Raw genomic sequence first — 26,398 nt, 5'->3', positions numbered from 1 at the left:
ACCAATACAACAACAAATGACCTTTATTTAGCGCCTTTCACTTCGGGAGAACATCCCAAGAGGCTTAATCGTTAAAAATAAATACCCCATAAAACTTCTCGAACGCCCGACGTATCAGTCTTCTAAACATTCCCCTTACAGCAGCTTTGAGGTTGTGCTGAAATAAATAAGCCCTAAGAGAGAGGAAGAGTCCTCAGCAAAAGTCGAAAATTGGTATCTCTCACACGACACAAACACATACACACGTGTCACAGACTTGCTTCTGCTGAAGAGATTTTGCTTTTTGTCAAAATGTCAACTTGTTTCTGTATGTTTTTTTTTTGGAGGGGGGGGTGGGAAAGCTAAAAAAAAACGCAGCTTCTGAAAGTCTGTATTTCATGAATATAATAAAAAAAATTGAACAGAACCAGGCTCTATTTGGATAAGTTTGACTCGCACTTTACCTTGAAACTCTAAACTCTGTGCAGTATCTTTCACTCCGCATTCCACCTGGCTCTAGCCTGAATATTTATGTAGCATTTTAGAGCGACCAGAACTTGTTGAATCCATTCTTAAGATTGAAGTCGGTTTTCTGTCAGTGATTAAAAAAAACTAAAATAGTTAATGGATTTGATCTAGACCCAGGGATGAGAGAGAATCGTACACCAAATGTATACTATTTTTTCTCTTGTATCAGATTATTTCTCGTCCTTTCTTCCCACAGCAACACACACACACACGTGCACAAACTGCAGACACCAACCCTCGCTCACACTCACACTCCCCTGAATGTCACACACAGCCAACCCACACCGCATACAAATAAAATAGAAGTGCTCTTTTAAAAGTTAATCAGATGCTTGAACAAGAGGAATATTAAGGCTATAGGGAGTTCGCACTGCAGAGAGGATGAGAGGATGTAGAGAGAAACACCAGCGCAGAGTGAAAGCCCAAATGCCCCATCTCTGTTCTTCAAAAGTCTGTGACTTCTTATCCTCACAAGCACACTATGCTGCGGATGCAGCGATGCCTGTGGTTTACCCTGCATGATTGGTAAGGAGATATCTCCCACAGTCTGTCTGTACACAGTGTATGCAAGGTGCAATGTGTCAGGAAACTGCTGTAAAAATCTTTACTCAGTTTTTCAGGAAAAAACTTTAAGCAGAAATCGAAGCAGTTAGTAACGAGTCCCTCCTACGTTATTTGTGCCCTCAATCTCTTCTCCCTCAAGAAATGCCTGAAATTAAATCCATTTATACAACAGAGTTCATTCATTTCAGTGGTTTTCCTTGTTTATTCAACAACCCAAAATCTTTCAAGTAACGAAAGCTCAAACCAACTTCCGTCCGCGTACACAATTTATCCCACCCACCCTCCCCTGCGGTGGGCGGGCGATTCAATCCCGCGCCTACAAGTGAACCATTTCTTTGTCTCCGCCCTGTTGATCCCCTTCAGAAATCTTCAATTGCGACACCTCAGAAATATCGCCTTTCCAAAGGCAACAAGGTCAAATTTCCCAAACCGTTTCTCGTAACTCCGGATTGCTGCTACCGGGAATCGCCTTATTTGCTCCTCTTATTTTCTCAGGGGGAACAATATGCGTGCGGACATTCAGTGAACAAACCTTTTACGAGGTACACCATTTGGGGTCTAAATCAGGGTAAAAAGCAGACAGAGGAGAGTTCCGAGGATTCAAATCCTTTTCAATTTTTTTAAATTCAGGACAAACGGACATTTTTTTAATCCTGGTGCCACAATATCACGAGGCAAGAGGCTCGAATGTCCTAGGGCTTGTTTCAGGCAGTGGTCAACTGGTTAGCTCTCCAAAGCCTAATGAGAGTTAGCACTTTATGATGATCGAGCGTATAAAGTGCAGCCAACGCCTGGTGCTGATCTCAGTGGTTGGCAGTAAATGTATAGTGTATCCAGGCCCGCTGCCGATTCAGCAACAAATATACTGCATCTACTTGGGAGAAACTGAGCAAAGATTGGATGCATGTGTGTGTGTGTATTCTCTCGCCACGTTTCGGTCAGTCAGGACAACCAACTGTGCAAAGCTGAATGTCAATCATCAACCTTATACCTTCCTCAATCTGCCGAGGTTATCATTCAGAAACAGCAAACAGCTGAGATAATCTCCCCCTTCCTCAACACACCACTAACTTTAGTGCCTGGATCCAGTAAGTTCTAGTTATTAATTCTGTTCGTGGAGATATCGCTGTGCGCAAATTGGCTGCTGCGTTCGCCTACAACATACACACAGAGTCTTACTTTACAGCGTATCCTACGAGATGCTTTGAGACGACCCGCTGATGTAAAAGGCAGACAAATCAAATGTCAGGACCATTATTATTAAGAAATTCAACCAGATTCCAGCATTCAAAAGAGAAGATTTGGAATTGAAGGGAGCAGCACTGAGATTATGGGCTGCACCACCAGTCCACGATTATATTGGTAGCAAGTGTTTCAGAAGAAGCTCACTGTAGCTAAGTCCCTTTAAAGCTGCAGAAAATTCACAGCTAAATAAACAAATTCCTCACCAGAATCAACAAACAGGAGGCCCAAAGTAACTAATTCAAGTTTAGTTAAAAGCTCCAATTGCTCATGAAGAAAATCCAGTGCCCAGTATGAAACTAGTCTATACAGAGCAGAAAGGTGCCATGTCTGAATTCTCAGTCAATCTCAGCCTGTTCTAAGTTAGCTGATCTCAGGCAGAGTAATAATAGGCGTGCCAACATTGACCTCAGCGTCCCTCAGACTAGGGAGTGTGGGGGCAATCTAAGACAGGGTTTGTGCTCCCAGTTGGTATCCAATATCTTCTGCCAGAAGTAGATACCGAGTGAGGACAGGAAGAGCTAAGCAGTCAATAAGGGCTGTGTATACAGCACTGCAGAGTATCTCCGGAATCCTATCGCAGCGAGAATCAGAAAAGCGGAGAGAAAACTGGAAAGGGAAAAATAAAGTCATTACTGTTGTCTAGAAATGAATCAGACTAATTTTGCTGTGGTTTTGAAAGGATGTCATCTATTTGTGCGTATGCCAGACCTCAGTTTAGCATGTGTTGTTTTTGTTGCTGTTTAGACCCACTCTGTATGTTACAGGATTTGGTTGGTTTCACAAGTGAGATGAAAGATCTTATCCGACGTGCATCTTCCGAAGCCACTTCAGAAGCTTAGATGCTTTCCACTATAAAGACTTGGTCGAATTTATTTTAAGAGTTTAGTGAAAGAATAGAGTGATTTCAGTCCTCCACAGGATGTCCAAAATTGTGTATGGTTTAAAGAATTTTTTTTATATAAACACAGAGATTAAACGTTGCACGTGTTATTGTGAGAAAAAGTTGTAGAGAAGGGTCAGTGTGGACAAACACAGCAATGCTCTGGGTGAAGCACTCTTCCATCCTGGTGACAACGATGCCAGTGGTCTCTATTCCAAAAAGAGCCAAGTTCTTCATGATGCTCATCTGTCACAAGGAGGTACAAAGCCTCCACAACAGACACACCCAAGTGGTGGACTGGACCGAAGTGATACAGCCTGATTTTGGGTACCTATAAAAATCCACGTCCCAACCATTTTCCCAATCAATGTTTCTGGCAGTTCTGTCTTATCGCACCTTTCTCCTCATTCTGCCTCCTGATACTTTGTTCCTGATCCCGAGCGATTGCTCCGAGTCGTCTTCAACCTCCTCGTGTGGCCGCTTCCTCTTGTCCCCCAGCTCCCGCAGTTGCTGTAGAGAGTACAGAGGTTCAGTGGTCCTTGCACGCTCCAAGCACAGACCAGACGCCAAACAAAATGTCTCAGGTACATAACAGTCACACACCTGCCCACTGGACTGCTCGTTAAGACCTGGTCTAACTACCTCATACTGACAATCACACAGCCGTGCAGTCTATACACAAATAACAGCACCTCGCATTTATTAGCACCCTTCTTGCAGGGTAGCACCTTGAAACACTTAACATTGGTGTGGTTTGATGCCAAGCCAGTGAAAAATGGGAGGTGAGGATGGCACGGTCGAAGAGGCAAGTCTTCAGATGTGATCTCAAGCCAGGCAGAGAGGGGGTGAGGCAGACCGACTGAGCCAAGGAGTTTTAGAGGGACCCACAAAAATGGGCCATTATCGGCGCTCAAGCCTCCTGAACAGACGTGGAAAATATCACTGACAGTCACAGAGGAGAACACAAAAAGGGGGGGGGAAGGGGATCAGATAACTTATGGGGTTGCGGAGAAGAAATATGAGCAATGATGCTAAAATATCCCCCAGTTCACACCACATTCAAAGTAAACTCGGAATGTGGCATACACAGCAGTGAAAGCAGAACAATGCACTTCACTTATAAGTAATTAAGTTTTAAAAAAAAGGCACTGTAACCCAAAAGGACTGGAAAGTCTACGACTTCCTGCAGTGCAGCAGAATTAATAACAAGTCGTATACAAAAGCAAGATCTTTAACTACCTACAAGTACTTGGCACAGGAACAGTTCTGCGAAGATATAAATTAATTTGAAGGAAACAATTGGACATTGTCTGCGACCTACCATAATCAACACAGGGAATGTTTTAATAAAAGGAAAAAAAAATCACAAGCAGGGTTCCCATCCCGTGGTCCCATTTTATGCCAAATCCCGATTACATAACGGATATATTATGTTAGCCAATAGCTCAATATGAACCCTCTCAGCAAGCAGAAATCACAGTGACCTTTAGTCTGGAGAAAGAGCATCAGGAGGTATAAGGCTCCTCGTCTGTCTGGAGTCAAGAGCCTCCTACATCAGTACTGTTCCATCCTGATTTGATCCCCGATTACATCAGCAACATCTTAATAGTAATCCCTCTATAGAGCCCAAGTTTGCCTATGGTTTGGATATCCTGAGTGTTCTTCCAGTGCCTCTCTCGCAACCCTGGACAGGGAACAAGAGAAGACTGGTCAACCCTGCCTCTCTGCAACACCCTGTCGTATCCCACTCTCCAATACCTCTCCTTCCCAACCTTCAAACACCTGCACTCAAGAGGGGAGGAGGGGGAAGAGCACAGACAGGAACGCAACTGGTACTATACTTTTCTAGCAAGTGATGGCTCCAAAACTTCTACCGGGCAGATCCAATACACTTGTCTATTTTGGAAGCGAATGGAGCTTCCCATTCCCAGCTTCAGGGATTCCGTGACTCTGGTGAATTGGGACCTACTTACCATCCGTGCAAATCGCTGCGCTTCTGTCACGCGTTCGGCCAGCACCATCACCTCATCCTCCTCCGTTTGGAACGCCGGGAGCTTCTTCCCGATCAAGTGCTCGATCCGCTGGAAAAGTTCCACATCGTACCTGCAAATTATTTGACGTTAGTCAGGAACCAAAGCCGAGAGAGAGAGAGAGAGAGAGAGAGAGACAGAGCCACAGGCAGAGAGAGAAATAGGTTTTAGATTTCCTCTCTGCTTGCCTTCCCCAGAACAGACAATACTAAACAGGCAGACAGAGCCTCAGTATAACCCCTCACCTGAAGGACAGAGTCTCTGCTAACGTAGCGCCGTTTATTTTAGCAAAAGGTCGAAGCAGATTTTTCCTTTTTTCCCACCCTCGTTCCCCCACCCCCCTCCCCCAAAAATTGACAACTCTTGTAAATTGAAACCAATCAGGGTAAAGACAAAGTGACACAAGTTTTTGGGACAATCCCTACGCTGTACAATTTTACAATGCAACACTTAAGTGGGGCAGGAAAACTCCAGCTCGGCGTCGTGCCACCATTGGCGGTCAGGCATACAGCATCTCTGCTCCCACACTCTGGAACTCTATTCTGCAATCCTCGCCTCACCCCTCTTGCTTCCTTCAACTCCCATCTAAAGACTTTCCTCCTCGGGCGAGCCTTCGGCCACCCTCCCACGCCCACCCCTCCTGACCCCCAACTCAGGTCCAAAAACCTCTGACTGTCCAGCACCCTGGGACGTCTTTCCGACATGAAGGGCGCTTTACAAGTGTCATTTGTTGCTGTTGTGCTCTGTCACTGTCAAGCGCTCTGGGACACTACCCTGCGTGAGGGGCACGATGTAAATGCAAGTTGCTGAGTGAAGCGTCCCTTCAACAAAAAAAGCACATGTTGTTTCTTCATCTTAAAGTGATCACATTTTGTCCACCTGCCCCACATTTCCCCTCCCCAGTTACACAACATCCTTGTTCTAGCTCCACAGGTAGCTGTATCCCGACTGTTCCTTTAATCTTCTAATACCAGACCACAGGTACATTAGAAACCTGGTAATCCTTAATCACTAAAGCATTTGCTCAGGCGCCAACAAAGTTTCCGTACATTTTGCACATTGATCCATAGAAATTCTGGACAAAGGAAACTTTTCGCTCACTGCAGGGAATCCTCATCACGAGGCTCCTACTCTATTGTAAGATCAAAGCAGTAATTGGTATCCAGAGAGCAGCGAGAGCAAGAGGTTAATCCTTTAACAATCTTAGAAGCCATTTAGCAGATGACAACACTGAACCTAAAGGAAATCTGTCTTGCAGCAAGTGTAGCAGGTAAGAAAGAATAAGTATTGTATTCAATGGAGCTAAACCCAATCTTAACATGAGGGAATCAGCGGGGTGGGAGCTGCAGAGTTTGCCTCTTGAACACACTCTTCTGCTATGCCCCCCTCCAAGCCCACCACCACAATAACGTGCCTTATTTAATGCATTACATTCTAAGAAATACTCCAATTCTGCAACCAGGGATGGGAAAAAAAAGAACAAGGAGTTGTAGAGAGACCCACAAATATGGGCCATTATCGCCGCTCTTTGATTCGTCCCAGCTGGACTCTCTACCAGCATTCTTCCCAATTGCTCTTTCAACTCAACATGTTGTAAACACTTGGAAGAGATCGACCACAAGTGAAATGTTCAACATGGATCAAATTTGCAATGTCACAAACAAGCCTGGACCACAATGTTTACAAGCACTCTGTCTGGTGTTAAGTGTGCCACGATTCATTTTTAGTGCCTAGTTATTGGTTCAAAGTAGAATCATACTTCCCACCTTTTCCTACAGCCGGCGCTTTGAAACACACAAACTTTTCAAGAACCATCTTTTTGGGAAGTGTTGGAATCATAATAATAATAATTTGGTCTTTCAATCCACGACTGTTTGTGGGACGACGCTGGTCGCAATTGGCTGCCGCATTTTGCCCACAAGATATAGTCAATTCACTTTACAGTATATTCTGTGAAGCGCTTTGAGATGTCTCAAAAACGTGATAAGGCGCTGTATCAAATGCAAGATTTTCTGCCTACAAGATCATAGTCCAGGAGAATCATTTAATAAAATTAGTCATTCACTATCCTGGAAATCAGCCACTTGCACACACACAGTGCCTTTCAAGCAGGATGACAATCTTGAAAGGGTTTCATCCCCGATCAGGAAAGTGGGAAATTTAAGGAAACTGGCAAAGACGATTTAAGGTGGAAGTTACTGAGAGGCATAGAGGCTGAAAGGGAAAGGGAGGAAGGGGCGGGAGAAGAAAAAGGTACTCACTGTGTAACAAAGGTAACAGATTTTCCCGAGCGTCCTGCTCTGGCTGTCCTCCCAACTCGGTGGATGTAATCCTGTGAAATAAACAATGAATGGCTTTAAACTGTTTTTTTTTATTTCTTTGTTTGGATATTTAATTTGAGTTTATGTGTTTATTTCACCACAAAATACAGTCAATGCACTTTACAATATATCCTGTAAATTGATACTTTAGATGTCTCAACGACGTGATAAAGCGCTGTAGCAAATGCAAGTATTATTATTATTAAATCTGGGCAGAAGAGGAACAGAGTGAGGACACACCATCTTTTATTCCTGTAGTTTGACACCAAGGCTACATAATGCTGCGCGCAATTAGCCGCCGCGTTTTGCCCACAAACTATACAGTTAATTCACTTTACAGTATATTCTGTGAATCGCTTTAAGACGCCTCGAAGACACGATAAAGCGATATATCAAATGCAAGGCTCTTATTGTAAAGCTGGGAAGTTACCTTGGAATGGGTGGGAATGTCAAAATTAATAACCACGTCTACATGCGGAATATCCAGGCCTCGGCTGGCGACATCTGTGGCGAGTAAGATGGATCTGTTCTTTGCCTTGAATTTATTCAAAGCCCCCAATCGTTTATGCTAAAAATTATATTAAAAAAATGGAAAGGATTAATATTCCACGGTAATCGAGAGAGAGAGAGAAAAACACATTTTTTTAAAAAAATCCACACAAAGGCTAGTGGAAATCTAGAATTCTCTCCCTCCCCCAAAAGGCTGTGGATCCCTTGAAATTATCAAGACTGAGGTGAATAGATATTTGTTAGGTCGGGGTATCAAGGGATATAGGGTAAAGGCAGGTGATTGGAGTTGAGGTAACGTCAGCTGTGATCTTATTGAATGTTACAGGTGCTGCAAAAGAACAGGCTCGGGGTGGGATGAATGGCCTACTCCTGTTCCTATGTTCATACACAAACTGATCTAAAGACCAATTTTCCTGTTGAAGAGTGAAGACCCCCACAAACCTGGTTCATCTGTCCATGTAGGGGAATGGCAGTGAACCCCAGGTTGCGAAGGAGGAGTGCTGTCCGCTGCGTGTTGTTACAGGTGCTGCAAAAGATGATGAAAGAATTGCCAGCGAGCTCGTTCAGAATGTAAACCAGGTAACAGTCCTGGGGAAACAAGCAAGAAAATAAACCTCAACTTAGATATTGATACATTCCCACTCTAGCACGTTTACTGGAATAGCGTAAGAAAATTCCGCTATTTACTGAAATAGTGTAAAGTAAGCTTGAATTGGTCAGTCTATAATTGTTATTTGCGTTTTCTAAGGCTATCGATGTTGAAGTCAAGGGACCTTAATCTTCATGGCTTCAAAGGTTTCTGCACACGTCCATTCAGTTCCACCGTCCTGATCATTACTAGTCAGGTTCTTGGGACTATAAAGATGACAAAGATTATACTGGGGCACGCAGCTTGAAAGAGAATAAACTCTGTTAGTTATTACCTTGAATTTAGAGGGGATGAACACATAATACTGCTGCAGTTTTTCCACAGTCTGGTATTTGGTTGAGACAGCACATTTCACCGGGTCCTTCAATGCCACTCGCTGCAGTTTTTGTACCTATGAAAGAAGGACACACTTTAAGCGACACAAAAAATATGTACTTTTTGTTATAATTTTGACATACGCCTCTTCCTAGCACTATGAGTCACTATCCTGCCAATTAGTGAAGCAAGACAGCTGCTCCCTGTGCATCAGCTTGCCTCAAGTCCCCTGCCCCAAACATCCCACCATCGTGGTCGGGCTTTCAGACCATCTGTCTCCACTTTCTGGAACTCCATCCAGGTGTCCCTCAGACTCGCTCCCTCAAGGTCAGTCTCAAGACCAACCTCTTAGACTGTGCTTCCTCCCCTCCACCCTCACTCAAGCTAGCACTGTCAAGTGCTTGGGCCGTCCTTCCAATGCGAAAGACCCTGTAAATGTAAATTGGCATTGTACTGCAATAACAAATAATCAAAGATTTGCCTTGAGTGCGCCACTGAGCATCGCACATGAATTTACTACAGTTACAAACTAATCCAATACCTTCTTTGTCATCGTCGCTGAAAAGAGGTATGTTTTCCGATCTCGTGGAATCACCTTGAGGATTTTATCAACCTGAGAAATAAATTAAAAGTGTCTTCAACGGAACAAACAACAACAATTTGCATTCATATAATGCCCTTCACGCTGGTCAGAGTCATGGAGCGCTTAACAGACAAACAAGTTTATCATAGTCACCCAAAGCATTTACTCAATCAGAACAATTTAATATGACATTAAACTACAAGATTTTCTTTGGCAAAAGTCAGGGAGTCTCCATGTAGAGAGGTGACATTCTGGGGAAGGCCTTTCTCATTCCATTCACTATCTTCTGAACTCACAAAACACGCACGCACACAAGAGTAATCGAAGCCACTACCGTTAGTTAACACACCTCGGTTTCAAAATCCATGTTTAGAATTCTGTCAGCTTCATCCATCACCAGGTATTTGATAGCACGAAGATTAAAGCCCTTTGTGTTCTCCAGGTGGTCAATCAGTCGGCCTGGGGTTGCTGATGGATAAAACAGATACATATTTACAACAGCAACAAACCATCCGTTAGCCCCATGGAATTCAATCGATCCAGAAGTGAAACACTGCACTCTGGTGACTTAGTTGTTATGTGCACCTGATGTGAAAATGAACATCTAATTATTTTCTATATTTATACAGCACTTCACACCGCTGATTGGGAACCCAAGCTTTTTTTTCCGGGGGAAAGGGGAAGGGAGCTAAGGAGGCTGGTGGTGGGGAGAGAAAGGTGACTGAAAGCGCAGCTGAAGAGCTAGCTCACCAGCACTTTTCTGCACTGTATTCCTCTCCCTGACTGACTCTCCCTCATTGCCTCACAAGGATTCAACTCACCTATCACAATATGAGGTTTCTTGGCCAGAGCCAGGGACTGTGACATCATGTCAATTCCACCCACGATGACAGCTAAAAAGGTCAAATGAAGATGCACAAGTTAATAAGATTGTCCACATGTCGGAGTATGAAAGATCCTCTCAAACACAATTTTGTTCATTGATGTTCATTTATATAGCGCTCCTCACGCAGGGTAGCGTCCCAGAGTGCTTGTCTGTGGCAGAGCACGACGCCAAGCCGGGGGACGGGGGGGACCATAGGCATGGTCAAAGAGGAAGATCTTCAGGTGTGATCTGAAGATGGAGAAGGAAGGGGCAATGTTCAGGAAAACTAACGAACCCACCATTCTTGGTGACACGCAAATGCATTCATTCCCCTTCCCTCTCCCAGACAAAACTAAGATCCTCGAGGGCTTAAGTACGTGATCTCTGCCTCCTTCAGGTTAATCTTTATGTGATTGTCCCACCTAAAGAGAAAGATCAGTCTGAATGTTTTGAGTCAACCCGGAGAAATCAACTGCAATCAAATTTTATGAAGCAGCCTATCGACCTCCTGTGGCAGACAGTCAGAACTGCAGAACATTTTTCATCACTAGAGGATGAAAATAATAATCCTTGAATTTGATATAACAGCTTATTACTTTGCCGAAATGTTTCAAAGTGCTTCACAGGATTTACTGTAAAGTGCCTCGGCTATGCATTTGCAGGAAAACTAAACAGTCTTCTGACTGAAGTTGAAGAGCCTGGTCCAGTACATTGATTTATAATAACAATAATCCTTACATTTCATATAGTGTTATCACATCTTTGAGACATCTCAAAGCACTTCACAGAATATCCTTGGTTACAAAGATTTGGGATTTTAAAGAGAAGACCATATTAAACAGACCCCAAATCAACACTTTCCCACCGTGGCAAGTTTATGAGGTTACCATCGATTCACATCGATGACGTGAAAGGATTTACATTCAGGAGGATATCCCAGTTAACATGGAGATGGTGCACAAGAGAGCAAGCGAGATTGAAATTAAGAGTCCATGCCTTCACTATGTCCCACTGCACAAAAACTATCGTTTACTCACCAGACTTAACTCCAATGGAAGAACCCAGGGCTTCAAACTGTTCGGAAATCTGAAAAGCCAGCTCGCGGGTCGGAGTCAACACAAGAGCAAACAATCGCTGTGGATTCTCCAGCAAGGCTTGCAAGATGGGGATTGCAAAGGCACCAGTCTTCCCCGAGCCAGTCTCAGCCAAGCCAATAATGTCCCGCCCTGAAACAGAAAAGGGGCCATTGAAACGAGAGACGGTTACACAGATTTTCAGGCCATCAAACTTTACTCTCTCCCCCCAAATTACATAACTTATACCTGTAACCAAACAGAGCAGGAATATTCCCACTGCTGTGGAACTCACTGAAACCAGTTGCTCACCTTCTAGTCCTACCGGCAGGGCTTCCTTCTGGATTTTAGTTGGCTCTTTCCATCCTAACTGCTCACAGGCCTCACAGAGTACCTCGGTCACACCCTGAAACACAAAGCACACCAGTGTAAGTCTTTCTATTAATAATAATCTTTGCATTTGATACAGCACATTAAAAAGTCTTGAAGCACTTCAGAGTATTTCTGCAAGATGTAGTGGGTGTGCATTTATAGGTAAACGCAACAACCAAATTTGCAAACAACCATTTACTATTTTTTAATCTTGAGCGCATTGTTGGCCAGGACACCAGGAGAAACTCCCCTGATAGTATCACAGGATCTTTAACGTCCACCTGAGCAGGAATCACCTGTGATAATGCCCTCCCAGCACTGGAATGTTACGGTTAGAAAATGTCAGTATATTGTGCCCTGTATTATGAAGAGTTAAACTGGCTAAGAGATAAGAAGCGATTGGCTGTAGTTTGTATTAATTGTTGATATCCTGATCCTGTATTGCCTTAATCAGCCTTTTGTCAGTTTGAGTTGGTGAGAAAGTGAGTGTTTTTTTAAACAGTGCTCTGGGACTCAACCCTGCCTGAGGAGCGCTATATAAATGCAAGTTGTTGTTTTGCTTCTCCAGGAAGTTAACGTTTCCACCTGTCTCAAGCACATCACTGTCCAAGGTACCAGTAATATCGGAAGAAGACTTTGACGGGACAAGAACAGAACTGCAAGAGACTGAACGCTTTACCGTTATCAACGTTCCCAAGCAAGAGGTCTTTCTGCTGCTTATAAACTTTTAAGATTTATAAACTACAGTATATACGACACGCTATATGTGAGCATAACAGCATAATATTGGCTATGGTAACCATGGAGTCCTGTAGCTCAGTGGTTAAAGCACTCGCCCCACAAGCGAGAGGCGTGACCTGGGTTTGATTCCCGGCAGTGTGAAGCCTTGGGTAAGTTTCCTTATTCCACCTGCGTGACCATAATCCCTCAAGAAAAGAAATAATAATTTGGTCACTCCATCCACGGCTGTTTGTGGGGATGCCGCCGTGCGCGATTGGATGCCACATTCCGCCCACAACATGTACAGTCACTGCACTTTGCAGCACCTTCTGCTAAGTGCCGAGAGTGGTAACGAGGATAGAGTGACAGGGAATTCTATCAAACGCCAGGACTTTCGCTATTACTCCTGTATTCCGTGAAGCGCTATCGAGCCGTCTCGAAGACGTGATGAGGAGCTGTGCCCCCAACGCGAGGACTGTTATAGCGCTGTCCTTTGGGTCCCTGACTTCCTATTTGGATGAGAGGGACACAGACACAAACGCAAGGCGTTGTCGTGAACACTTTTTTTTAAAAAAAAGGGCAAAAAAAAAAAAAGTTTTCTTTCGGGGACCCCACGAGACCATTCTCCCCACTCCGGCGTCGAGCCGAGGAACGGTACCAAGTATTATTAACGTTGACAAGAGGCGCGCGTCCGGCCCAGAGCAGCGCGCGGGGCCCACGTGTAGCTTCTGGAAGACCTCCCACCCCCCGGGCGACGGCGCTCTCGGCCTGGCTCTCCCTCTCCGCCCGCCGACAGTCGCCCCATCCCCTCCCCCTCCTCCTCCCCCGCGCTGTTGGCTATTACCAGCTCTCGGAAGGTCGCCGCCTCCGGTTTCTCTTCAGCTTCCACCACCGGCGTCTCACACGCCGCCATGTTGCCGGTTCCGTCCCCGCCACGTGACCTGCCTCGCTGGCACTGCGCTTGCGCGGGTCCCCGGGGCATCCTGGGAGTTGTAGTTTTTCACCCCCACCCCAGCATTGTAGGAGCTCACACAGAGAAAAGTAACTTTCGGAAGCTTTTTCGTTTTATTTTTTTTCGTACGATAGGTTTTATAACAACTTTCGAAAGCAAAGAAAAAAACTTTTTTTTAGAAAGCGGAATTGTAGATATGCAGGGAATTAAGTATCTGATTATTTCATAAAAAATAAATATGCAAAAGATTGTTTAATAATCCTTCCATATTTGATCCAATAACAACAACTTAGATTTGTACAGCGCCTTTCCAGAGCTTATAATGTTCACCTACAAAATAGTCGCTACACTTGACAGTAAAATCTTACGAAGCGCTTTGAGACATCCCCCCAGCAATGAAAGGTGCTGTATCAAAGCCAATGATTTTTATTGATCGTCCAACATAAGTTCTTAAAGTACAGCAGTGACTCAGAGTAACTGTCAGTGCTAGAGAGAGATACTGATCCTTAACCTAGACAACAACAACAAAATTACATTTGTATAGCACCTTTCATGTCAGTAGGACGTCCTGAGGCGTTGAGAACCAGTGTTTCGAACCCGAGCTGGGGTCTGGATCGGGAAGGGTGGAGGGCAGGAGAGGAAGGAGGGTGACCGAAGGCATGGTCGAAGGAGGGTCTTGAGATGGGTCTTGAAGGAGGCAAGTGAGGGGGCGAGGTAGAGGGACTGCGGGATGGAGTTCCAGAGGGTGGGGGCAGAGTGACTGAAGGCCCGCCCGCCAATGGTGGGGCAAGTGAGGCGGGAGACGTGAAGGAGGCCGGAAACCTGCTGAGCGGAGGAAGCGGGCAGCTTGATAGGGGGTTAGGAGGTCACAGACCCGAGGGGGGAGCAAAGCCATGGAGGGCTTTGAAAGGATCAGGATATTGAACTGTATCCTCTGTGTGATGGGAAGCCAGTGGAGTCGGGCAAGGATGGGGTTGATAGAGTCGCAGAGCCTGGTGCGAGAGAGGACACGGGCTGCAGAGTTCTGGATGATCTCCAACCTATGGAGGGAGGAGTTGGGAAGGCTGACAATCAGGTGTAGGATTCTGTAGTTAATGTATTAAATAATATCTCAAATTATATTTGCAATGTTTATATTTTTGAGACTTATAATCAGTCTTATAAGATACGATGGGAGCCGGTTGTGACTAGGTTCGCAGAAGATTCTTTCTCAAGGTTGAGAAACAAAAGACTGATTATAAACAACAAACTGTTTTTATTCCTTATCAATCATTTTCCCATGGAAAAATAGTCTGCAGCTGTTTTAACATGGGAGAGAATTGTGTTGCAGTTTTTTTTGCAAAGGAACCATCTTGCAAAAGACAACAGGTGAAAGGTCACCTACCCAACTGGATAAACAGAGATCGATTCGAAAAGAGAATCAGAAGAAACAGTTGATCGAACTGGGAAACGCACAATAATAATTAGATATTTTGGAGTGATCAAACTGGGAACTGTACAATACTGGGATACCTTTTGATGGACATTAAAAAGGCCACATTAAAATGGACATTAAATTGGACATTGCTCCTCTATCTCTTCCGCAGCATTTGGTTTCATCAACTATATTGTTGTGAACTGTAGGTGGATACGTAAGCATTATTGTGATATATTCTTTTAATTACTTATAACCATTATTAATCTGAATTAATGAACCTTGATTAATTGTAGAACATTGGTGTCATTCCTTACTTCACTGCAGGGTCATGAATTTAACAAAACCTTACACAGGGAGTTTGCGTGATCGAGCCTGGATGTCATGAATGCTTGTATGAGGGTCTCGGTAGCCTGCGGTGTGAGACAGTGGCGGAGCCGGGCGATGTTGCGGAGGTGGGGTAAAGCAAAGTGGGTCATAACATGGATACGTGGGGTAAAAAGGACAGTTGAGAGTCAAACAAGACGCCAAGGTTCCAGACTAGCTTGATGAGGTGGAGGGTGGATCCTTCAATGGTGATGCTGTCAGTGCGGGGGCGCTGACAGGAGTCAATCATGACAACAGAAAAGGCAGGTAGGTGGAACCTGGAGTTGCCCAATTGCAGCACACTTTGTGAGTTTAGACGCTGTGAACAGAGGAGTTTTGATAGTCTGCAGTCTGAAGATCAACATTAACTCCTGCCTTAAAAGTGAGTATGATTTGAAAAACTCCAGATCACCTCTCCGGCTTCAGGTGTTGAGGTGGGTGGGTGGGTCGGGGAGGGGGATTTACTGCTTTACCTATTTGCCCCTGATCCACAACGAAGCTAAGACTGTTTGTTGCATGTATGATAAATTGGGGACTCAGCTTACTTATCCAGGCAAGGATCAAATTCCCGCTGCTATTTCAGTCTGCACCTTAGCGGTGCTTTGATGTACCAACACATCAAATACCAGCCATTTTTCACACAGCGACATTCCCACAAACAGCAATGATATTTCATGAAACGTCCATCAAATAGTATTCCTGTAAAGTGTAGGGACTGTGTATTTTGTTGGCAAATGATTAATTGTGAACGCTTCCGAGTCTTGTTTCAATCAAAAAAACCGGAAGAATCCTCCGACCAAATATCTTTTTAAGTTTCACTTTCTATTCCACAATTGAGCTTTCTTTTCCAAATAACAGATATGACGTCAGTGCCAACAAGTCACTGTTGTTTTTTTAGCCAGGATACTTGGCTAAGAAACTCCCTTCTCTTTTCGGATAGCGCCACCGTCCCCAACTTGGGGTCTGGAAACTACAACCTTTTGACTCGCGAGTGCTTCTCACTGTTTGATTATAGAAGTTGTAGTCTAATAATAATGAAACATTAAACAAATGTAGAAGGGAGAAAGTACTGACGGTCATGGGATAGGACACATCTGGTTTTCTCTTTTTCGTAAGGAATAACAAGACAGCCTTGGAAAAGGGCAGGAGGTCACCACTTATCAGTAGATAACAACAAGCCACAGAGTCCAAGGTTCCGGTCGACACAGAATCTCAGCTTAGTAATAAGTCTCTAGATTCTGACTGGGCCTGCCAAGAAACAGAAGGCAACCCTCAAGAATAGCAACAACGAGCAAGTTGTTTAAACTGGAGGATTTTGGTACCATCCCAGGATACTGATAAGAAATAACCATTCACTTAAAAGGAATGTACTAACGATCCCACATAACAAAATAACAAGCACCAGATACAGCCCTAAACTGATCAATCTCTTGGCTTAGACAGGACAAAGGGAAGACCTTGTGGAGACTCAGTCAGGCACCAAGCCAAATGGTTGATTAACCTGAGTAAGCGACAGTATCAGAAGTGGGTAGAGGGGCCCTAGGAAAAGAACACTTGGAGAAAGGGTATAACTAGCCCACCTCTAGGTGAGAACAGTTAGAAGAGCAAGATGACTCAAGAGGGAGATAGTCAGTCCGGGAGCAGAGATCAAAGGGACACCGTTAGTTTGTGAGTATAATCACTAAGCTGCTCGGGCTCAAGAGAGGGAAGACGAAGACCTGAAGCTACTGACTCCTTTAAACTGGTAGTATGAGTATTTCTTAACTGCATGTAACCAATGCGTTTTTAATATAAATAGTCAAGTATAATCATTATACTTTGACATAATCATTGTATTCCAGTACTGCATATTGGATCATTTACTTTTCTTTGTATTGTATGATTGATATTACCTGTTGGGTATCGAAATAAAGCATTCAAAGGTGTGTCGCGCCATGTTTGGTATTTGTCGAGTCTTCGATCATTTTTTCCAACATCACTGAGCCCTAGGCTGTTTTTACACCCGTTGATTCAAATTGTCATTATATTTCATTTAAATCAAATTGTTAACCTGGAAAAATTGTGAGTCTATGTGTGGTTCGTGACCCTAAGAAAATCAAGCTCGCATATACAGGAAAAATTTACTTTGTATAACTTTGATATAGCAGGAATTGCATTGAAAGGTAGAATTACTGCTCTGGAGAACAGAGCATACTTTTGTTGGAGCCTTTGCCTTTAAGGGGTATCGTCTTTCTTCCCAGGTCACTGGGGGCAGGGAGGGAATTCTCCCACTCACTCCTGTTAACCCCACAAGCCAAAGACCTAACTGGTCCAAGCTGGATAAGCAGCATAAAGGCTTGCCAGAAGTACTGTTAATGATGCTATCAATATACCTATTTTAGGCCATATTCCTTTGCTCTGGACAGTGAGTGAGCAAAGTAATGCATTAACATGATGCTGTGTGTCATTGCAGATTGTCTCAGCGTCCCATTGCCATGGCGACATGCTCCTCCTTTGCAGAGATCATCGAGAATGATTTTCTCAATTGCAATATCTGCTTAGAGAAATACCGTAACCCCAAGTACCTGCCGTGTCACCACACTTACTGTGAGGAGTGTCTGAGGAAGCTGGTGCCACACAAAACCAAAGTCTTTCAGTGCCCAGAATGCAGACAGGAAGTCACCCTGAATGAAGGAGGCATCAGCAACCTGAAGACAAACTTCTTCATCAACAGCCTTCTCAATATTTTGCCACTCAATGAGACTATTGGCAAGATGTGTAGCGTTTGCCCATCAAAAGGGCAGCACGATAGACCCGCGGTCACCCAGTGCTTTGACTGCCCCAGTTTCATGTGTCAGCTCTGCACAGACGATCACCTCTCGATTCCCTCACAACACCAACACAAGGTGTTGAGGCTCTCTGACACCAGCTGTGACGCTGAGATCCACGTGAGGAAGAAGATTTACTGCGCTGCCCACCCGAAGAAGGAAGGCGGCTATTTCTGCAGACCGTGCAATGCCTCGATATGTGACACTTGCCTCGTCAATTCTCATTCCCGCCACGAAGCGCTGTCGATGTCCAAAGCCGCAGAGTCCAGCACACCAGCTGTGAGGGAGCTCGTCGGGAAACTCAGCACCAAGGTCCAGTCTTTGACCAGAAGCCAAGACGACCTGAATGCGGCGCTGGAAAAGCTGAAGGCTGCAGAAAGGTCCATAGAGTCCAAAATGGTGGACGCAGTGGCACAGGTGCAGAGTGCCCTTTTTAAGCAGAGGGACGACATCAGGAAGAAAATGTCCGATTTTGTCAAGCAACAGGAAGCACTGTATGAGACGGCCAAGGCAGACCTGCAGAGACAGACGAAGAGTGCAGAGAGCACCAGAGATTACTCAGAGAGAGTCTTGAGGGCTGGCCAGAACGGCAGCATAGTCTGTTTGGAGAAGATTCTCGGAGAGCAAGTGAGGACACTGCTGGCGTACCAGCCACCCAGTATGAAGGAGGACATCCCCAAGCTGGTGGTGACCAAGGATTACATGTCTCAAATGGATCTGTTCAGGATTGAACTTGGTCAAGAAGCAGCAATGCAGAAAATCCCTCCAGTTCCTGATCAAGCTCCGGAGCATTGGCAAGAATTTGCTCGCTTTTCCAGTCCGGAGCTGCCTCCAGTGCAGTCCCCTTATGAAAACGTGGCAGGCAATTGGCTAAGACCAGCCCGTCGCTGCAACTTCACGACTGAGTGCTATGCAGAGTGCAATTCGAAGCTGACCGGCGTCAGCATGTTGAACAATGGGGACATCATTGTGGCAGACGAAGCCAACGGTATTCTGAAGTGTTATTCAATCGATGGGGATTTCAGGAGGCAGATCGCTATTGGAGATACAGGCAAAGATCCATGCAGCGTTGCAGTGTGCGGTGACTTGATCGCTTGCACTGCAGAGAGCAAGCTTTATTTCCTAGATTACGACGGTGATCGCGTGAGACAGCTTTTGCTCAGAGGCTCAGAATCCAGTTACCCCATCACCGCTTACGAAGACCAGTACGTAGTGGTTAGTGAGGGATCGATGTGTTCACTGTCTCTCTACGGCCTCGATGGTCAAGTCGTTGACCGCGTGAAGCCACAAGGGTACCAAGGTATCCGCTTTCTCTTCGTTGCGGTGAGCAGTCAAGAGAATTTCATCGTGTCTGACATCGGCAAGAAATGCCTGGTTATCTTCAGGAGGAATGAGGACGTCATAAATATTTGCGATGAGATCTGGATGCAAGGGGTGCCTCGATCCCTGAATCCTTTCGGCGTGTGTGTTGATAGTTATGATGATATCTACGTAGGCGAGCCAGGCTGCATTATCTCATTCTCCCCTGAAGGGATATTCAAGCAAGAAGTGCTGGCTTCGCTTGATGGGATAAACATGCCACGCGCTCTAACAGTGGATGAAGACGACAACCTGATAGTGACCCAGACCGACGGGGAGGTTTATGTCTTTGAATTATCAACAGAAACGAACGAGGGAACAAGCGAGGATGATTGGGAGTGGTGAGGTATATTCTACGTAACAATTTGCTTTAAAGAGAAGAGATGGTTAAGAGGGGACCTAACAGCAGTTCTTAAAAGTGTAAGATTATTTGTTGAGCAACAGTTCTTTTGTTTTTCTCTCAATGCGCCCTATCCGGAAAGTTCTGTTTGTAGAATATTACTTGTTGAATAAAATAGAATGGTTTATATGTGATAATAAATAAAGTGTTGCGACTAGTTCTTGAGATTGCTCTGACTGGGCCTATGTTCACCGATGATAGGAAAAGAAGTGAAGGACCCTGACAGTTCCTAGAATAAAGTACAGCGGTGATTCTGAGATCAATGAACATCAGCGCTAAATGCAGCACCGAGGAGAGCGAAACAACAACAAACTGCACTTCACATCAGGAGGACGTCCCAAAGCGCTGATGCAAACTGCATCCTCTGCTTTGCTCGCAGACGAAACCAAACTCCGCCGGTTGGGGAATACGTGGGTGGAAGAAAAGACCCCAGTGGGTGGGTGTGTGTATGTGTGTGTGTGTGTGTATGTTGGGGGGTGGGGAGGAAGGGGGGAAGAGAACAACAACTTGCATTTATACAGCGCCCTTCACGCAAGGTCGCGTCCCGGAGCGCTTTACGGTGGGGAGGTTGACCGGCCAAACCAGCACAGCCTTCCTGCCACCCCCCAAACTGTCAACAACAAACAACAACTTGCGTTTACATGGCGCCCCCTTGAGCAGGGTAGCGTCCCAGAGCGCCTGACGAGACGCTTTACAGCCCCACCCCCGCCCCCCCCTCCCACACACTTCACAGCGAAGCGCAACGTCGCGATGAGGCGCTCTATCCCAACGGCAACGATGATGATCGTTGCGGTTATTATTATTGGTGCTGACGCTAATAATGCCGGAGACGCCCTCCTCCCCGACTGACCGCCATCTCAGTGTGAGGGGAGCCGAGGGGGAGGGGGCGCACGTGCAGCACAGAAGCTTCTGGAACAGACCGCGGACGACAACGGTTACGGCGCCCCCCCCCCACCCCGGGCCTGGCTCTTCTCTTCTCTTCCCTCCCCGCCGCCGCCTCCAGTCACCCCCCCCCACCCCACCCCGGGCTATTACCAGCTCTCGGAAAGTCGCCGGCTCCGGTTTCTCTTCAGCTTCTGCAACCGCCTTCTCACACGCCGCCATATTGCCCGCGCTGACCACCCTCCGCCCCACGTGACCTCCCTCCCCCTCACGTGACCTCCGTCCCCCTCACCGGTACCAGTTGAGTGCGCTTGCGCGGCCCCCGCGTGGCATCCTGGGAGTTGTAGTCTTTCCTCCGACCCCGCCCTTCGCTTAATAATCCTCGCATTTGATGTAGCGCTTTTCACGTCTTCCAGACGTCCCAAAGCGCTTCGCAGAATATACTGTAAACTGAATTGACTGTACATTTGTGGGCGAACGCGGCGGCCAATTGAGCACAATGTCCCGTAGATTGAACCCATCCTCACTGCAGAGGCTCTGCATTAGCCTCTGTCCCCGTCTGATCTTTTTCGTAGAGAAAAGTAACTTCCAATAACTTTTATTTTATAAATTTTTTTCGCACGAAAGGTTTTATAAAAAGGTGTCTTTTTTTAAAAATAGACCAACACAGAAAGTGGAATTGTAGATCTGCGGAGAATTAAGTAATCGGATTGTTTAATAATAGTCAAACATGAGAATATCAATGTTTAATAATAGTAATCTTTTGCATTCAGAGCTTATAGTGTTCGCCTACAAAATACAGTCGCTACACTTGACAGTAAAATCCTGTGAAGCGCTTTGAGATGTCCTCCCAGCAATGAAAAGCACTCTCGACTCTCTACCCCCTCCTCGCTCCCTCCCCTCACCCTGACCATTTCCCCCCCAATGCTCGAGTGCCAACCCAACTGTCCAGCGCCTTGGGACGTCCTCCCGACGTGAAAGGCGCTCTATAAATGAGATCTTGTTGTTGTTGTGTCAAAGCCAACGATTTTTATTGATTGGTCAAACATTAGTGATTCAGAGATAATTGAATGTCAGTTTTCCCGGAACCAAGACAACCGAACAGGCAGTGAGGTGGAGCCTGGAGCTGCCCAATCGCAGCACAGTTTGTGAGCTTAGACGCTGTGAACAGAGGAGTTTTGACAGTTCACGCCCTGCAGTCTGAAGATCAACATCAGCTCCTGCTGTAAAAGTGAGTATGATTTTGATAACTCCAGATCGCCTCTCCAGCTTCAGTGTTGAGGTGGGTGGGTGGGGCGGGGAGGGGGAATTACTGCTTTACCTATTTGCCCCTGATCCACAACGAAGCTAAGACTGTTTGTTGCATGTATGATAAATTGGGGAGTCAGCTTACTTATCCAGGCAAGGATCAAATTCCCACTGCTATTTCAGTCTGCACCTTGTACCTTTCAGGTACACAAAGGTTAACTCCCAGAAGAGGTTGTCCACGGTCTCCTGGCCCCTGCAGCGGCCCGAGGGCAACGGGCTGACTGGCCCAGACCGCGACCGTACACGAAAGCCGGGAGGTCCAGAGCCTTTTTAATCGCCAGCCATGTTTAGTCAGAGCCAACGACAAGGCATTTTGCCAGATGTCGCTGGCTGTCACCTCAGGATTCCTCCCGATATATACTGAGGGACAAGCTGAATTGCGGCTCAAAGGCCGGGTAGCGCCCGACCCCAGCAGAAGCCGTTCCGGCACAACCGTGGGTAGCCCATAAGCGCATCCTGACGTAAGTGTACAGAAGGACACTCGAGACGTTTTAAGTTTCACTTTCTATTCTGCAAATTAGGTTTCTTTTCCAAATAACAGACACGTCCACATATGACATCAGTGCCAACAAATCACTGTTGTTTGTTAATGCCACTTTTTACTTCTTGACAATCAATAACCCTTTCATTTGAAACAGTGCCTTTACACACTGTCAAAGCTATTCACAGGGATTCTGTTGTGAATTGCAGTGACTGTGTATTTTGTAGGCGAATGCAACAGCCAAATTTGAGCAGCGACATTCCCACAAACAGGGCTGGGGTAAATGAGTGATTTTATCGGGTGCGGGGGGGGGGGGGGGGGAATGTTGGCCAGGATACCTGGGTTGAGAAACTACCTTCTCTTTTCGAATAGCGCCAGAGTCCCCAACTTAGGGGCTGGAACCTCCAACCTTCTGACTCGCGAGTGCTTCCCACTGAGCCATAGGCTGTCTTTACTCCCGTTAATTCAAATTGTCACTATATTTCATTTAAATCACATTATTAACCTGGAAAAATTGTGAATCTATGTGTGGGTACTTATTTTAGGCCATCTTCCTTTGCTCTGGACGGCAGTGACTGAGCAAGAGAGTGAGCAAGCAAAGTAATGCATTAACCCGATGCTGTGTGTCATTGCAGATTGTCTCAGCATCCCATTGCCATGGCAACATCCTCCTCCTTTGCAGAGATCATTAAGAAAGATTTTCTCAATTGCAAACTCTGCTTTGAGAAATACTATAACCCCAAGGCCCTGCCGTGCCTCCACACTTACTGTGAGGAGTGTCTGAGGAAGCTGGTGCCACACAAAACCAAAGTCTTTCAGTGCCCGGAATGCAGAGAGGAAGTCATCCTGAGTAAAGGAGGCATCAGCAACCTGAGGACAAACTTCTACATCAACGACCTTCTCAACGCTTTGCAACTCAATGAGAAGATTGACAAGATGTGTAACGTTTGCCCACCAAAATGGCGGCACGATAGACCCGCGGTCACCGAGTGCCTTGACTGCCCCAGTTTCATGTGTCAGCTCTGCACAAATAAGCACCTCTCAACTCTCTCACAGCACCACCACAGGGTGCTGATGCTCTCTGCCACCAGCTGTGATGCTCTCAAGCTTGTGACAAAGGTTTGGCAACGACCAACTCTTCGCTGCAGTTTCAACACTGAGCTCCATCGAGACTCCTATACTCCTAAGCTGACCGGCGTCAGCATGCTGAGGAAGGGAGACATCATTTTGGTGGATGAAGCCAACGGCACTCTGAAGAGTTACTCGATTGATGGGTCTTTCCGGATGTGGTTCTCAGTGGCCGACACAGACAAGGATCCGTGCAGCGTCACGGTGTGCGGTGACCAGATCGCTTACTCTGCGGATGGCCAGCTTTATATCGTAGAACTCAACGGTGATCTCGTGAAACAGCTTTTGCTCAAAGGTTCGGAACCCAGTTACCCCATCACCGCTTACAAAGACGAGTATTTGGTGGTCAGCGAGGGGACGTTGTGTTCGCTGTCTCTCTACAACCTCGATGGTCAAGCCATTGACCGAGTGAAGCCACGAGGGTATCAAGGTAACCGCTTTCTCTTCGTCGCGGTGAGCAGCCAAGAGAATTTCATCGTGTCTGACGTCGGCAAGAAATGCCTGGTTATCTTTACGAGGAGTGGGGATGTCTTAAGGGTTTGTGACGAGATCTTGATGCAAGGGGTGCCTCGATGCCTGAATCCTTTTGGCGTTTGCGTTGACAAATACGACAATATCTACGTAAGCGAGCCAGGCTGCATCATCTCATTCTCTCCCACGGGGATATTCAAACGGGAAATGCTGGCTGCTAAGGATGGGATAAAAAAGCCTCGCGCCATAACAGTCGATGAAGACGACAACCTGATAGTGACCCAGACCGACGGGGAGGTTTATGTCTATGAATTATTCCTCGATTAAGAGAAGGGACGGAGTGAAGGAGGGAATGATAATTTGTTGCCAAGAGCAGAAATGGTTATAAGAAGGGACCTAATAGAAATGAGCATCATTTACAGGACAGAAATCATCATCATAATATTAATAAATCATTCCATTCTTCTAAGCATATTTGCGCAATATTTTAGCTACAAGAAATAATCCAATAATATTAAAGTAAGATTCAGGTTGGGATGGGGGCGGGTGTAGGCTACGAACACTGGCATAGATTGATTGGGGCAAATGGCCTGTTTCTGTGCTGTAATTCACTCGGTTAGTTCCTGGGATGAGGGGACTGACCTATGAGGATAGTCTGAATAAACTGGGGCTGTATTCTCCAGAGTACAGATGAATTAGGGGGGATCTTATTGAAACATATAAGATTCTTAAAGGGCTGATAAAGTAGACACTGAGGGTCTGTTTCCCCAGTAGGAGAATCTATAACCGGGGGTCACAGTCTGAAAATTAAGGGTCAGCCTTTTAGAACAGAGTTGAGGAAACATTTCTTCACTCAGAGGGCAGTGAATTTATGGAATCCACTCCCCCAGAAGGGCTGTAGATGTCAGTCCTTCAACATCTTCAAGGCTGAGACTGATAGATTTTTTAAAAATAGAGGGATTAGGGGATATGGGGATAGGGCAGATGATCAGAGTTAGGTGAGAAGATCAGCCATGATCTTATTGAATGGCGGAGCAGGCACGAAGGGCTGAATGGCCGACTCCTGCTCCTAATTCTTATGTTCTAATGTTATATGGAAGTTCAGGCTCCCATCAGAGCCTTCTCACCTCAGGCCTGACAGCATCAATCGACATGGACGCACACTCAACCTCTTGGAACCAGTGCAGAAACTCGGTATCTTATTCAACGCCCAACTGCCCCTTAAACCCTACATCCATGTCCTGTTCCATTCAGCTTTTCCAATCCCCAGCACTGCCCACGGAATAATCATGGGTGAGTTGGCATAAGAATAATGCATCATAGGAACATACACACATAGATGTATAAATATATATTATTGCTGAGCTTTGCCAGAAAGAAATATAAATTTGTTATGATTTTAGCAATATAGACCAGTGGTCGACATCCTTTATGGACATTTTCTCAATTGAAATATGCCATAAATCAGGAAATATTCAACAAAAAACAGAAAAATACACTATGGATCAAATACGGACTTACCTACATTTATGCAAAGGTTTGGGGGACCACCTCTTGATGGACCTGTGGACCACTTCTGACCCGCGGGCGACTGGTTGGCCGTGTGATGTATTAATAATCCTTGCATTTAATACCAGCACCTTATCACGTCTTCCAGACGTCTCAAACAACAACAACAACAAGATTCCATTTATAAAGCGCCTTTCACGTCAGGAGGACGTCCCAAAACGCTTCACAGGATATACTGTATATTTGGTGGGTGAAACATGGCAGCCAATTGCGCACAGCAGTGTCCCAAAAACAGTCGTGGGTTGAGTGACCAATTTATCACATTTTTTTTGGAAGGAATTATTCCCTCCGGAAAAGTGATCCACCAATGGTTTGGGAGATAGCTCCAGTAATAAAAGAGGGGATGTGGTTAACATGCAAGTTTAAGATACGTTGACAAGGGATGAACAACAGATAAACGGATGGAACAAAGACAGAAGTCATGATAAGAATGATGCATTTGCAGCCTCAAGAATAAGGAACAAGTTAGGGATAAACGGTAGAGAACAGGAGAGAATCAGGGCATTTGGGAAAGAGACTTGAGGTATGTGTTGGGAACTGATAGAGGCGTAATTCCCAGGTGCTCTCCGTTTGTTGAGCAGTTCTTAAAAAGTATAAGATTGCTTGTTGGGCAAAAGTTCTTTTTGT

The 26,398-nt window shown here is 45.6% G+C and overlaps 3 protein-coding genes across 7 annotated transcripts; 2 read left to right on the top strand and 1 right to left on the bottom strand.

Moving 5' to 3' along the window:
* Positions 1 to 1,249: 1,249 nt before the first annotated feature.
* Positions 1,250 to 21,096, bottom strand: ddx47 (DEAD (Asp-Glu-Ala-Asp) box polypeptide 47). Of its 2 annotated transcripts, none has more exons than XM_007909804.2 (12): positions 20,968 to 21,096; positions 11,855 to 11,948; positions 11,507 to 11,695; positions 10,426 to 10,497; positions 9,954 to 10,072; positions 9,563 to 9,634; positions 8,981 to 9,097; positions 8,499 to 8,645; positions 7,978 to 8,115; positions 7,488 to 7,558; positions 5,170 to 5,299; positions 1,250 to 3,706 (listed from the first exon to the last, which is right to left on the bottom strand). In XM_007909804.2, the coding sequence occupies exons 1-12, from the start codon at positions 21,034 to 21,036 to the stop codon at positions 3,584 to 3,586; spliced, it is 1,341 nt and encodes a 446-aa protein (XP_007907995.1). In that variant the 5' UTR covers positions 21,037 to 21,096; the 3' UTR covers positions 1,250 to 3,583. The 2 variants fall into 2 exon arrangements, with proteins under 2 accessions (XP_007907995.1, XP_007907993.2); XM_007909802.2 differs by lacking the exon at positions 20,968 to 21,096 and adding an exon at positions 13,479 to 13,589.
* On the top strand, positions 15,645 to 24,547 carry LOC103189418 (E3 ubiquitin-protein ligase TRIM56). Of its 4 annotated transcripts, XM_007909807.2 has the most exons (3): positions 15,645 to 15,748; positions 16,810 to 17,110; positions 17,819 to 20,077. In XM_007909807.2, the coding sequence occupies exon 3, from the start codon at positions 17,841 to 17,843 to the stop codon at positions 19,875 to 19,877; it is 2,037 nt and encodes a 678-aa protein (XP_007907998.1). In that variant the 5' UTR covers positions 15,645 to 15,748; positions 16,810 to 17,110; positions 17,819 to 17,840; the 3' UTR covers positions 19,878 to 20,077. The 4 variants fall into 4 exon arrangements, with proteins under 4 accessions (XP_007907998.1, XP_007907996.1, XP_042201036.1 ...); XM_007909805.2 differs by lacking the exon at positions 16,810 to 17,110; XM_042345102.1 differs by lacking the exons at positions 15,645 to 15,748; positions 16,810 to 17,110 and adding an exon at positions 24,506 to 24,547 and having other exon boundaries at positions 17,819 to 19,817.
* LOC103189419 (E3 ubiquitin-protein ligase TRIM56-like) lies at positions 22,307 to 24,529 on the top strand. Its single transcript, XM_007909810.2, has 2 exons — positions 22,307 to 22,583; positions 23,239 to 24,529. Exon 2 carries the CDS (start codon positions 23,261 to 23,263, stop codon positions 24,527 to 24,529), a length of 1,269 nt encoding a protein of 422 aa, XP_007908001.2. The 5' UTR covers positions 22,307 to 22,583; positions 23,239 to 23,260.
* Positions 24,548 to 26,398: the final 1,851 nt, after the last annotated feature.

The sequence above is a fragment of the Callorhinchus milii genome, unplaced genomic scaffold (genome assembly GCF_018977255.1).
Source record: "Callorhinchus milii isolate IMCB2004 unplaced genomic scaffold, IMCB_Cmil_1.0 Scaffold31, whole genome shotgun sequence".
In the NCBI taxonomy this organism is placed as follows: Eukaryota; Metazoa; Chordata; class Chondrichthyes; order Chimaeriformes; family Callorhinchidae; genus Callorhinchus; species Callorhinchus milii.
This window is presented reverse-complemented; position numbering and strand designations above follow the sequence as displayed.

Excerpts from the sequence above, each read along its gene's own strand:
- LOC103189418 (XM_007909805.2), top strand. The coding sequence starts at position 17,841 with ATGGCGACATGCTCCTCCTTTGCAGAGATCATCGAGAATGATTTTCTC.
- ddx47 (XM_007909804.2), bottom strand. The coding sequence starts at position 21,036 with ATGGCGGCGTGTGAGAAGGCGGTTGCAGAAGCTGAAGAGAAACCGGAG. Across the intron at positions 9,098-9,562 it reads CAGCGACGATGACAAAGAAG|GTACAAAAACTGCAGCGAGT; the intron begins GTATTGGATTAG and ends CTTCTTTCATAG. Across the intron at positions 8,116-8,498 it reads TACATGGACAGATGAACCAG|CATAAACGATTGGGGGCTTT; the intron begins GTTTGTGGGGGT and ends TATAATTTTTAG.
- LOC103189419 (XM_007909810.2), top strand. The coding sequence starts at position 23,261 with ATGGCAACATCCTCCTCCTTTGCAGAGATCATTAAGAAAGATTTTCTC.